Genomic DNA, 13,251 nt, shown 5'->3' with positions numbered 1-13,251 from the left:
GGCTGAGAAAGAGAGAAGGGGGGACTGAGGGGGGAGAATGGAGAGGGGGGGTGGAGAAAGAGAGAGGGGGGGACAGAGGGGGGGACTGAGGGGGGGAGGACGGAGAGGGGGACGGAGAGAGAGGGGGTCGGAGAGAGAGAGAAGGGGGGGACTGAGGGGGGGATGGAGAGAGAGGGGGGAGGACAGAGAGGGGGGGACAGAGAGAGAGGGGGGGGGGGGAGGACGGAGAGGGGGGAGAGAGATGTTAGTCGTCCAGAACAGTAGTGATCTGAAAACGAGGGAACAGCATTGTGACAGACAGCAGGAATGACTTGTCATCTGTCTACTGGGGTGGGACTCATGTTGTGTCTGTGTGTCCAGGTGCAGCCCCAACGCCAGTGGCTCCAGTAGACCCCTGGGGGCCCCCGTCCTCCTCTGTTCCCCCCATGAAGAGCAGTGATCCCTGGGGAACCAACCCTGCTCCTGACCCCTGGGGTTCTGGAGGAACCTCCTACGCAGGTACACCTCAACACCAGGGTTTAGTTGGCCGGTAGTAGCTGGTACACCTCAACACCAGGGTTTAGTTAGCCGGTAGTAGCTGGCTCCTACACCTCAACACCAGGGTTTAGTTAGCCGGTAGTAGCTGGCTCCTACACCTCAACGCCAGGGTTTAGTTAGCCGGTAGTAGCTGGCTCCTACACCTCAACACCAGGGTTTAGTTAGCCGGTAGTAGCTGGCTCCTACACCTCAACGCCAGGGTTTAGTTAGCCGGTAGTAGCTGGCTCCTACACCTCAACACCAGGGTTTAGTTAGCCGGTAGTAGCTGGCTCCTACACCTCAACACCAGGGTTTAGTTAGCCGGTAGTAGCTGGCTCCTACACCTCAACACCAGGGTTTAGTTAGCCGGTAGTAGCTGGCTCCTATACCTCAACACCAGGGTTTAGTTAGCCGGTAGTAGCTGGCTCCTACACCTCAACACCAGGGTTTAGTTAGCCGGTAGTAGCTGGCTCCTACACCTCAACACCAGGGTTTAGTTAGCCGGTAGTAGCTGGCTCCTACACCTCAACACCAGGGTTTAGTTAGCCGGTAGTAGCTGGCTCCTACACCTCAACACCAGGGTTTAGTTAGCCGGTAGTAGCTGGCTCCTACACCTCAACACCAGGGTTTAGTTAGCCGGTAGTAGCTGGCTCCTACACCTCAACACCAGGGTTTAGTTAGCCGGTAGTAGCTGGTACACCTCAACACCAGGGTTTAGTTAGCCGGTAGTAGCTGGTACACCTCAACACCAGGGTTTAGTTAGCCGGTAGTAGCTGGTACACCTCAACACCAGGGTTTAGTTAGCCGGTAGTAGCTGGCTCCTATACCTCAACACCAGGGTTTAGTTAGCCGGTAGTAGCTGGCTCCTACACCTCAACACCAGGGTTTAGTTAGCCGGTAGTAGCTGGCTCCTACACCTCAACACCGGGGTTTAGTTAGTCGGTAGTAGCTGGCTCCTATACCTCAACACCAGGGTTTAGTTAGCCGGTAGTAGCTGGTACACCTCAACACCAGGGTTTAGTTAGCCGGTAGTAGCTGGTACACCTCAACACCAGGGTTTAGTTGGCCGGTAGTAGCTGGCTCCTACACCTCAACACCAGGGTTTAGTTATCCGGTAGTAGCTGGTACACCTCAACACCAGGGTTTAGTTATCCGGTAGTAGCTGGCTCCTACACCTCAACACCAGGGTTTAGTTAGCCGGTAGTAGCTGGCTCCTACACCTCAACACCAGGGTTTAGTTAGCCGGTAGTAGCTGGCTCCTACACCTCAACACCAGTGTTTAGTTAGCCGGTAGTAGCTGGCTCCTACACCTCAACACCAGGGTTTAGTTAGCCGGTAGTAGCTGGCTCCCACACCTCAACGCCAGGGTTTAGTTAGCCGGTAGAAGCTGGCTCCTACACCTCAACACCAGGGTTTAGTTAGCCGGTAGTAGCTGGCTCATACACCTCAACACCAGAGTTTAGTTAGCCGGTAGTAGCTGGCTCCTACACCTCAACACCAGGGTTTAGTTAGCCGGTAGTAGCTGGCTCATACACCTCAACACCAGGGTTTAGTTAGCCGGTAGTAGCTGGCTCCTACACCTCAACACCAGGGTTTAGTTAGCCGGTAGTAGCTGGCTCCTACACCTCAACACCAGGGTTTAGTTAGCCGGTAGTAGCTGGCTCCCACACCTCAACGCCAGGGTTTAGTTAGCCGGTAGAAGCTGGCTCCTACACCTCAACACCAGGGTTTAGTTAGCCGGTAGTAGCTGGCTCATACACCTCAACACCAGGGTTTAGTTAGCCGGTAGTAGCTGGCTCATACACCTCAACACCAGGGTTTAGTTAGCCGGTAGTAGCTGGCTCCTACACCTCAACACCAGGGTTTAGTTAGCCGGTAGTAGCTGGTACACCTCAACACCAGGGTTTAGTTAGCCGGTAGTAGCTGGCTCCTACACCTCAACACCAGGGTTTAGTTAGCCGGTAGTAGCTGGTACACCTCAACACCAGGGTTTAGTTAGCCGGTAGTAGCTGGCTCCTATACCTCAACACCAGGGTTTAGTTAGCCGGTAGTAGCTGGCTCCTACACCTCAACACCAGGGTTTAGTTATCCGGTAGTAGCTGGCTCCTACACCTCAACACCAGGGTTTAGTTATCCGGTAGTAGCTGGCTCCTACACCTCAACACCAGGGTTTAGTTATCCGGTAGTAGCTGGCTCCTACACCTCAACACCAGGGTTTAGTTATCCGGTAGTAGCTGGTACACCTCAACACCAGGGTTTAGTTATCCGGTAGTAGCTGGCTCCTACACCTCAACACCAGGGTTTAGTTAGCCGGTAGTAGCTGGCTCCTACACCTCAACACCAGGGTTTAGTTAGCCGGTAGTAGCTGGCTCCTACACCTCAACACCAGGGTTTAGTTAGCCGGTAGTAGCTGGCTCCTACACCTCAACACCAGGGTTTAGTTAGCCGGTAGTAGCTGGCTCCTACACCTCAACACCAGGGTTTAGTTAGCCGGTAGTAGCTGGCTCCTACACCTCAACACCAGGGTTTAGTTAGCCGGTAGTAGCTGGCTCCTACACCTCAACACCAGGGTTTAGTTAGCCGGTAGTAGCTGGCTCCTACACCTCAACACCAGGGTTTAGTTAGCCGGTAGTAGCTGGCTCATACACCTCAACACCAGGGTTTAGTTAGCCGGTAGTAGCTGGCTCCTATACCTCAACACCAGGGTTTAGTTAGCCGGTAGTATCTGGCTCCTACACCTCAACACCAGGGTTTAGTTAGCCGGTAGTAGCTGGCTGCTACACCTCAACACCAGGGTTTAGTTAGTCGGTAGTAGCTGGCTCCTATACCTCAACACCAGGGTTTAGTTAGCCGGTAGTAGCTGGTACACCTCAACACCAGGGTTTAGTTAGCCGGTAGTAGCTGGCTCCTACACCTCAACACCAGGGTTTAGTTAGCCGGTAGTAGCTGGCTCCTACACCTCAACACCAGGGTTTAGTTAGCCGGTAGTAGCTGGCTCCTACACCTCAACACCAGGGTTTAGTTAGCCGGTAGTAGCTGGCTCCCACACCTCAACGCCAGGGTTTAGTTAGCCGGTAGAAGCTGGCTCCTACACCTCAACACCAGGGTTTAGTTAGCCGGTAGTAGCTGGCTCATACACCTCAACACCAGGGTTTAGTTAGCCGGTAGTAGCTGGTACACCTCAACACCAGGGTTTAGTTAGCCGGTAGTAGCTGGCTCCTACACCTCAACGCCAGGGTTTAGTTAGCCGGTAGTAGCTGGCTCCTACACCTCAACGCCAGGGTTTAGTTAGCCGGTAGTAGCTGGCTTTTGGCCCAAAATAATCATAATGGAAAAAGCCTATTCTTATTTTCAAATTTAAATACAATTCACAGCGGCCAACTGTTTGATCCCTGGATATTTTCGTTCATGTTTTGAGGTAATGTTTACCCTTTTAAAGTAGCATCGTCAAAACCCAACCTGAGATGTTTAGGGAGTTACTTCATCAAGACTTCCTCGTGGGCCGTTGAATCCAGCATTTCTGTCCTCTTCTACTGGTTTTCAAATCAACTTTCTTTCGTTGTCCGGAAGCCAAAGGTACAATCCTAGTCGTATTGACGACCCGTTGTGTGGGGGCGGGTCCCGGTCGGTATTGAGGGCGGGCCCCGGTCCCGGTCGGTATTGAGGGCGGGCCCCGGTCCCGGCCGGTTTTGATTGCGGGCTCAAATGTCTGCGTCAGTAAGTTTTCAACCCACAGTTGAAACTGGAGCAGCAGCATGACCAGGTGGACTGGGGACAACAAGGACTCATCAGCCAGGGGTAACCTGTCTCTCTCTCTCTGTAATCCTCTAGGTGATGGTCGGGGTCTCTCCTCCCTGACTAGTGGTACCGGGGACCTGTTTGACCCTCTGCCCAACAGGAAGACCCCAGAGTCCTTCCTGGGTCCTAATGCAGCATTGGTCAACCTGGACTCACTGGTCACCAAGCCTCCTCAGCCTGCTCCTATTGTCAACCCCTTCCTCGCTGCCGCAGGTACCGACACCCCCCTGTACCGACACCCCCCTGTACCGACACCCCCCCCGTACCGACACCCCCCCCCCGTACCGACACCCCCCCGTACCGACACCCCCCCATACCCTGTACCGACACCCCCCCGTACCGACACCCCCTTGTACCGAGACACCCAGTACTGGGCAGATGGTACACCAGCGGTCCTCTGGGACCCCCCCAAGGGGTACACATTTTGGGTTTTTGGCCCCATATCAAAGCTTGATGATTAGTTTTATTTAAATCATGTCCCCAAAATGTCCATTTTATTTGGCGCGTTTGATTCAGAACCGGTTCCAACTCCCCCCAACATGCCTACAAAGGATATAATAAGTGACCTGTAAACTTGGTCCAAACATTTCAAACAACGTTCCAGATCCAAACTTAGGTATTTTAAAACGTAAATAATCGATCAAATTTAAGATGGGATGAACTGCGTTCAGTAGCGGGCGAAAACAAAGTGAAGCACGTTCCACTTGAGTCCCTCTGAGTGACACATGGAAAGAACAGGACTACTTTCTCACAAGAAAAACATCAACCAATTTCTAAAGACTGTTGACATCTAGTGGCAGCCTTAGGAACTGCAAGCAAATTCCTGTTAAAACGGCCTTGCCATAGAAAACACATTGAGCTCAAAACAACATTTTCCCTGGATGGATTGTGCTCGGGGTTTCGCCTGCCAAATCAGTTATGTTATACTCACAGACATTTAGAAACTTCAGAGGTTTCAGTTTGTTTTTGTGTTTGTTTTTTACCCCTTTTTCTCCCCAATTTCGTGGTATCCAATTGTTTTAGTAGCGACTATCTTGTCTCATCGCTACAACTCCCGTACGGGCTCGGGAGAGACGACGGTTGAAAGTCATGCGTCCTCCGATACACAACCCAACCAAGCCGCACCGCTTCATAACACAGCGTGCATCCAACCCGGGAAGCCAGCCGCACCAATGTGTCGGAGGATACACCGTGCACCTGGCGACCTTGGTTGGAATGCACTACGCCCGGCCCGCCACAGGAGTCACTGGTGCGCGATGAGACAAGGACATCCCTACCGGCCAAACCCTCCCTAACCCGGACGACGCTAGGCCAATTGTGTCGCCCCACGGACCTCCCGGTCGCGGCCGGTTACGACAGAGCCTGGGCGCGAACCCAGAGTCTCTGGTGGCACAGTTAGACTTCCCTAAGAAGTGTTAGAGGACACAAGATAAAATAAATAAGCATAAATATGGGTTGTATTTACAATGGTGTGTGTTCTTCACTGGTTGCCCTTTTCTCGTGGCAACAGGTCACACATCTTGCTGCTGTGATGGCACACTGTGGTATTTCACCCAGTAGATATGGGAGTTTATCAAAATTGTATTTGTTTTCGAATTCTTTGTGGATCTGTGTCATCTGAGGGAAATATGTGTGTCTCTAATATGGTCATACATTGGGCAGGAGGTTAGGAAGTGCAGCTCAGTTTCCACATCATTTTGTGGGCAGTGTTGCACATAGCCTGTCTTCTCTTGAGAGCCATGTCTGCCTACGGCGGCCTTTCTCAATAGCAAGGCTATGCTCACTGAGTCTGTACATAGTCAAAGCTTTCCTTCAGTTTGGGTCAGTCTCTCTCTCATAGTCTCAATCTCTCTCTCTGGTGTTTGGTAATGCTGATGTCTTCTCTGTGTTCTGTTTGTCTCTCCTGTGTCTCCTTAGGAGCCGCCCCTGTAGCCGCCCCCCAGGCCAACCCCTTCCAGATGGGCCAGCCTAACCCCCCTACCCTAAACCAGATGAGAGTCAGCCCTATGCCAGGCCTGAGTCTGGGAGGGGGAGCAGGGTTCAGCAGCTTGTCCTCCATGGTAGACCCTCTGCCCCCCCTGACGGGCCACATGGTGCCCGGGGTTGGAGGGATGGGGGGTTTCCCGGCCTCTATGCCTTTGACCCAGCCCCTCTTCGGCTCAGCTCTGCCCCCCACAGCTGGCACACAGCCCCCCGGGACCACTAACCCCTTCTTGTTGTGAGGAACGCCTCAACTACACCCCCACCCCCCCCCCCCCAACAAGACAACACCCCTGGACTCCTCTCCTGTTTTTCCACCCCCCCTCTCCTCTTCCTCCCTCTTCCTCTCTCTCTTCCTCTCTCCCCTCTGCTCTTCCTCTCTCTCTTCCTCTCTCTCTTCCTCTCTCCCCTCTGCTCTTCCCCTCTCCACTCTGCTCTTCCTCTCTCCCCTCTCCCTCTCTGTTCTCTCTCTCCTCTTCCTTTCTCTCTCTCCTCTTCCTTTCTCTCTCTCCTCTTCCTTTCTCTCTCTCTCCTCTCCCCTCTTTCTTTCTCTCTCCTCTCCCCTCTTCCTCTCTCTCCTCTTCCTCTCTCCTCTCCCCTCTTCCTCTCTCTCCTCTCCCCTCTTCCTCTCTCCCCTCTGCTCTTCCTCTCTCTCTCCTCTTCCTCTCTCTCCTCTTCTCTTCCTCTCTCCTCTCCCTCTGTCTTATATCAGATACTGTATCCTGTAGACAGTATTCCTGGCTGTTCTGACTGTTTTTAATGCTAGTCTGATCATAGAGTGAATCTAACTAAACTTGTACAACCCCAGGTGTGTGTGTGTGTACTAAGCAGGGATTTTGCACATGCTTAATTAGCTGTGACTGTTGCTTCACCGTTAGTCCTTAGCTGGAGACGACTCCACTGCCAGGTACACTGTGTTACTACCCCCCCCACCCCGTTACCAGCCACAACTTGTGAGGTCACTGCTTAGCGACCTATGACCCTGACACACAGCCACATGTGATATTCCCCCCTCCCCCCCGAGGTCAACGTGTGAATTTTCACCCCCCCCGAGGTCAACGTGTGAATTTTCACCCCCCCCCGAGGTCAACGTGTGAATTTTTACCCCCCCCCGAGGTCAACGTGTGAAATTTCACCCCCCCGAGGTCAACGTGTGAATTTTCACCCCCCCCGAGGTCAACGTGTGAATTTTCGCCCCCCCGAGGTCCACGTGTGAATTTTCACCCCCCCCCCCCCCCTGAGGTCAACGTGTGAATTTTCACCCCCCCTGAGGTCAACGTGTGAATTTTCACCCCCCCTGAGGTCCACGTGTGAATTTTCACCCCCCCGCAAATGTATATATGAACTTTAACCCCTGAGGTCAACGTATATATGAACTTTAACCCCTGAGGTCAACGTATATGAACTGGTGACTGGGTGGATGAACTTTCTCAGAAGAGGAAGAGACAATGTTTATTTGGGAGTAAAAGACTCAAGGGACTTGTTTCTGTAGACTAAAGATGTCTGTTATTATACAACTGTCTGGAGTCCTTTAGGGCCCCCCCCCCCGGCTGGAGTCCTTTAGGGCCCCCCCCCCTAGAGTCCTTTAGGGCCCCCCACCCGGCTGGAGTCCTTTAGGGCCCCCCCACCCGGCTGGAGTCCTTTAGGGCCCCCCCACCCGGCTGGAGTCCTTTAGGCCCCCCCCCCCCCCCGGCTGTAGTCCTTTAGCCCCCCCCCCCCGGCTGGAGTCCTTTAGGCCCCCCCCCCCCCCCCGGCTGGAGTCCTTTAGTTAACCTCTTGACTCCAGGACTGTGGTTAACGGGGCCCTAACCTCTGACTCGAGGACTGTGGTTAACTGGGCCCTAACCTCCTCCATTTAGAGAGACAGGAGTTAACATCTGACTCCAGGACTGTGGTTAACGTGGCCCTAACCTCCACCATTTAGAGACTGGAGTTAACATCTGACTCCAGGACTGTGGTTAACTGGCTGAATATTAGTAATCTCACATCTTATAATCATCTTTATATTGCTACTACACTGTCTGTCTGTAACCATCTATCTCCTAGGGTAACTGACCTGTCTGTCTGTAACCACCTATCTCCTAGGGTAACTGACCTGTCTGTCTGTAACCATCTATCTCCTAGTGGAACTGACCTGTCTGTAACCATCTATCTCCTAGGGTAACTGATCTCTGTCTGTAACCATCTATCTCCTAGTGGAACTGACCTGTCTGTAACCACCTATCTCCTAGGGTAACTGACCTGTCTGTCTGTAACCACCTATCTCCTAGGGTAACTGACCTGTCTGTCTGTAACCATCTATCTCCTAGTGGAACTGACCTGTCTGTCTGTAACCACCTATCTCCTAGGGTAACTGACCTGTCTGTCTGTAACCATCTATCTCCTAGTGGAACTGACCTGTCTGTAACCATCTATCTCCTAGGGTAACTGATCTCTGTCTGTAACCATCTATCTCCTAGTGGAACTGACCTGTCTGTAACCACCTATCTCCTAGGGTAACTGACCTGTCTGTCTGTAACCACCTATCTCCTAGGGTAACTGACCTGTCTGTCTGTAACCATCTATCTCCTAGTGGAACTGACCTGTCTGTCTGTAACCACCTATCTCCTAGGGTAACTGACCTGTCTGTCTGTAACCATCTATCTCCTAGTGGAACTGACCTGTCTGTCTGTAACCATCTATCTCCTAGTGGAACTGACCTGTCTGTCTGTAACCATCTATCTCTTAGTGTAACTGACCTGTCTGTCTGTAACCATCTATCTCCTAGACTACACAACCTGTCTGTCTGTCTGTAACCACCTATCTCCTAGGGTAACTGACCTGTCTGTCTGTAACCATCTATCTCCTAGTGGAACTGACCTGTCTGTCTGTAACCATCTATCTCCTAGTGGAACTGACCTGTCTGTCTGTAACCATCTATCTCCTAGTGTAACTGACCTGTCTGTCTGTAACCATCTATCTCCTAGTGGAACTGACCTGTCTGTCTGTAACCATCTATCTCCTAGTGGAACTGACCTGTCTGTCTGTAACCATCTATCTCCTAGTGGAACTGACCTGTCTGTCTGTAACCATCTATCTCTTAGTGTAACTGACCTGTCCTAGACTACACAACCTGTCTGTCTGTCTGTAACCACCTATCTCCTAGTGGAACTGACCTGTCTGTCTGTAACCATCTATCTCCTAGTGTAACTGACCTGTCCTAGACTACACAACCTGTCTGTAACCATCTATCTCCTAGTGGAACTGACCTGTCTGTCTGTAACCATCTATCTCCTAGGGTAACTGACCTGTCTGTCTGTAACCACCTATCTCCTAGTGTAACTGACCTGTCTGTCTGTAACCACCTATCTCCTAGTGGAACTGACCTGTCTGTCTGTAACCATCTATCTCCTAGTGGAACTGACCTGTCTGTCTGTAACCATCTATCTCCTAGTGGAACTGACCTGTCTGTCTGTAACCATCTATCTCCTAGTGGAACTGACCTGTCTGTCTGTAACCATCTATCTCCTAGTGTAACTGACCTGTCCTAGAATACACAACCTGTCTGTTACCATCTATCTCCTAGGGTAACTGACCTGTCTGTCTGTAACCATCTATCTCCTAGTGTAACTGACCTGTCCTAGACTACACAACCTGTCTGTCTGTAACCATCTATCTCCTAGTGGAACTGACCTGTCTGTCTAACCATCTATCTCCTAGTGTAACTGACCTGTCCTAGACTACACAACCTGTCTGTCTGTAACTACCTAGTACCCTCCCCTGGACTGGTATTACAGCTGAGACAGACAGGGGGCCCTTTCTACCTAGTACCCTCCCCTGGACTGGTATTACAGCTGAGACAGACAGGGGGCCCTTTCTACCTAGTACCCTCCCCTGGACTGGTATTACAGCTGAGACAGACAGGGGGCCCTTTCTACCTAGTACCCTCCCCTGGACTGGTATTACAGATGACACAGACAGGGGGCCCTTTCTACCTAGTACCCTTCCCTGGACTGGTATTACAGCTGAGACAGACAGGGGGCCCTTTCTACCTAGTACCCTCCCCTGGACTGGTATTACAGCTGAGACAGACAGGGGGCCCTTTCTACCTAGTACCCTCTCCTGGACTGGTATTACAGCTGAGACAGACAGGGGGCCCTTTCTACCTAGTGCCCTCCCCTGGACTGGTATTACAGCTGAGACAGACAGGGGGCCCTTTCTACCTAGTGCCCTCCCCTGGACTGGTATTACAGCTGAGACAGGGGGCCCTTTCTACCTAGTACCCTCCCCTGGACTGGTATTACAGCTGAGACAGACAGGGGGCCCTTTCTACCTAGTACCCTCCCCTGGACTGGTATTACAGCTGAGACAGACAGGGGGCCCTTTCTACCTAGTGCCCTCCCCTGGACTGGTATTACAGCTGAGACAGACAGGGGGCCCTTTCTACCTAGTGCCCTCCCCTGGACTGGTATTACAGCTGAGACAGACAGGGGGCCCTTTCTACCTAGTGCCCTCCCCTGGACTGGTATTACAGCTGAGACAGACAGGGGGCCCTTTCTACCTAGTGCCCTCCCCTGGACTGGTATTACAGCTGAGACAGACAGGGGGCCCTTTCTACCTAGTACCCTTCCCTGGACTGGTATTACAGCTGAGACAGACAGGGGGTTCTACCTAGTACCCTCTCCTGGACTGGTATTACAGCTGAGACAGACAGGGGGCCCTTTCTACCTAGTACCCTCCCCTGGACTGGTATTACAGCTGAGACAGACAGGGGGTTCTACCTAGTACCCTCTCCTGGACTGGTATTACAGCTGAGACAGACAGGGGGCCCTTTCTACCTAGTGCCCTCCCCTGGACTGGTATTACAGCTGAGACAGACAGGGGGCCCTTTCTACCTAGTGCCCTCCCCTGGACTGGTATTACAGCTGAGACAGGGGGCCCTTTCTACCTAGTACCCTTCCCTGGACTGGTATTACAGCTGAGACAGACAGGGGGCCCTTTCTACCTAGTACCCTTCCCTGGACTGGTATTACAGCTGAGACAGACAGGGGGCCCTTTCTACCTAGTACCCTCCCCTGGACTGGTATTACAGCTGAGACAGGGGGCCCTTTCTACCTAGTACCCTCCCCTGGACTGGTATTACAGCTGAGACAGACAGGGGGCCCTTTCTACCTAGTGCCCTCCCCTGGACTGGTATTACAGCTGAGACAGACAGGGGGCCCTTTCTACCTAGTACCCTCCCCTGGACTGGTATTACAGCTGACACAGACAGGGGGCCCTTTCTACCTAGTACCCTTCCCTGGACTGGTATTACAGCTGAGACAGACAGGGGGCCCTTTCTACCTAGTACCCTTCCCTGGACTGGTATTACAGCTGAGACAGACAGGGGGCCCTTTCTATCTAGTACCCTTCCCTGGACTGGTATTACAGCTGACACAGACAGGGGGCCCTTTCTACCTAGTACCCTTCCCTGGACTGGTATTACAGCTGAGACAGACAGGGGGCCCTTTCTATCTAGTACCCTCCCCTGGACTGGTATTATAGCTGAGACAGGGGGCCCTTTCTACTCAGGCACAGGGAGGGGCAGCTCAGAACGTGAGGGGGGGGGGGGGGTGTTTGTGGTCCTGGGTGATTCTCTGCAACAACAACTAAAATGGATTTTAAAAAGGAAAGTGTAACGATGGTCCTTCTGTGTTAGCGGCTGAAAATGTGGTTTTGTCAGGTCTTCCTCTTCTGATGCTATGATGCCTAGTTCTGTCTGTGTGTAGTCTGGTGCTGTGAGGTTACTAGGCTTCACAGACAACAGTCTGGTGCTGTGAGGTTACTAGGCTTCACAGAGAACAGTCTGGTGCTGTGAGGTTACTAGGCTTCACAGACAACAGTCTGGCGCTGTGAGGTTACTAGGCTTCACAGACAACAGTCTGGCGCTGTGAGGTTACTAGGCTTCACAGACAACAGTCTGGTGCTGTGAGGTTACTAGGCTTCACAGACAACAACAGTCTGGTGCTGTGAGGTTACTAGGCTTCACAGACAACAGTCTGGTGCTGTGAGGTTACTAGGCTTCACAGAGAACAGTCTGGTGCTGTGAGGTTACTAGGCTTCACAGACAACAGTCTGGCGCTGTGAGGTTACTAGGCTTCACAGACAACAGTCTGGCGCTGTGAGGTTACTAGGCTTCACAGACAACAGTCTGGTGCTGTGAGGTTACTAGGCTTCACAGAGAACAGTCTGGTGCTGTGAGGTTACTAGGCTTCACAGACAACAACAGTCTGGTGCTGTGAGGTTACTAGGCTTCACAGACAACAGTCTGGTGCTGTGAGGTTACTAGGCTTCACAGACAACAGTCTAGTGCTGTGAGGTTACTAGGCTTCACAGACAACAGTCTGGTGCTGTGAGGTTACTAAGCTTCACAGACAACAGTCTGGTGCTGTGAGGTTACTAGGCTTCACAGACAACTGTCTGGTGCTGTGAGGTTACTAGGCTTCACAGACAACAGTCTGGTGCTGTGAGGTTACTAGGCTTCACAGACAACAGTCTGGTGCTGTGAGGTTACTAGGCTTCACAGAGAACAGTCTGGTGCTGTGAGGTTACTAGGCTTCACAGACAACAGTCTGGTTACTAGGCTTCACAGACAACAGTCTGGTTACTAGGCAACATTATGACACTCCTTCCTGTCTGAAAGCGTCCCCATGTTCAGAATTATATTTGCATTATTCTCACTCTAGTCTTTATTTACACATTTAATATTTCCTGGGAGCTGCTTGTGTCTGGACGGTGTGCTAACCTGTTTGACATTATAATAATGTAATATAATTTATATCGTTTGTATTATCCTAACATAATATTGTGGGTCTTTTTATTCTGTAATTTCTTCCTGGGGGGTTTTATAGGATCGGGGGGGGGGGGTATATTAACACCAGTCTAAACCAGCTTCACCTGGAGCTGCTATGGGACAATAAAATGGATCACTTTCAGCGC

The 13,251-nt window shown here is 51.9% G+C and overlaps 1 protein-coding gene across 37 annotated transcripts in view; it reads left to right on the top strand.

Moving 5' to 3' along the window:
• The window catches only part of epn2 (epsin 2), a 41,017-nt gene extending 27,766 nt beyond the window's left edge, over positions 1–13,251 (top strand). For 3 of the 37 annotated variants that reach the window (XR_016485495.1, XR_016485529.1, XR_016485530.1), the window contains 4 exons: positions 361–498; positions 4,348–4,527; positions 6,232–12,314; positions 12,363–13,251. Coding sequence is in view for 1 of the 37 variants with exons in the window: in XM_090194499.1 (XP_090050625.1) it covers positions 361–498; positions 4,348–4,527; positions 6,232–6,536 (623 nt within the window). In the remaining 36 variants the exon portion in view is untranslated. Of the gene's footprint in view, positions 1–360; positions 499–4,347; positions 4,528–6,231 lie in introns of all 37 variants that reach the window. The other 34 variants (XR_016485518.1, XR_016485519.1, XR_016485516.1 and 31 more) reach the window with 34 other exon arrangements.

This window comes from Oncorhynchus mykiss, chromosome 13 (genome assembly GCF_057628025.1).
Source record: "Oncorhynchus mykiss isolate SJ-2025 chromosome 13, ASM5762802v1, whole genome shotgun sequence".
Lineage (NCBI taxonomy): Eukaryota > Metazoa > Chordata > Actinopteri > Salmoniformes > Salmonidae > Oncorhynchus > Oncorhynchus mykiss.
The sequence above is the reverse complement of the archived record's forward strand: the minus strand, read 5'-3'. Positions and strand labels throughout refer to the sequence as shown.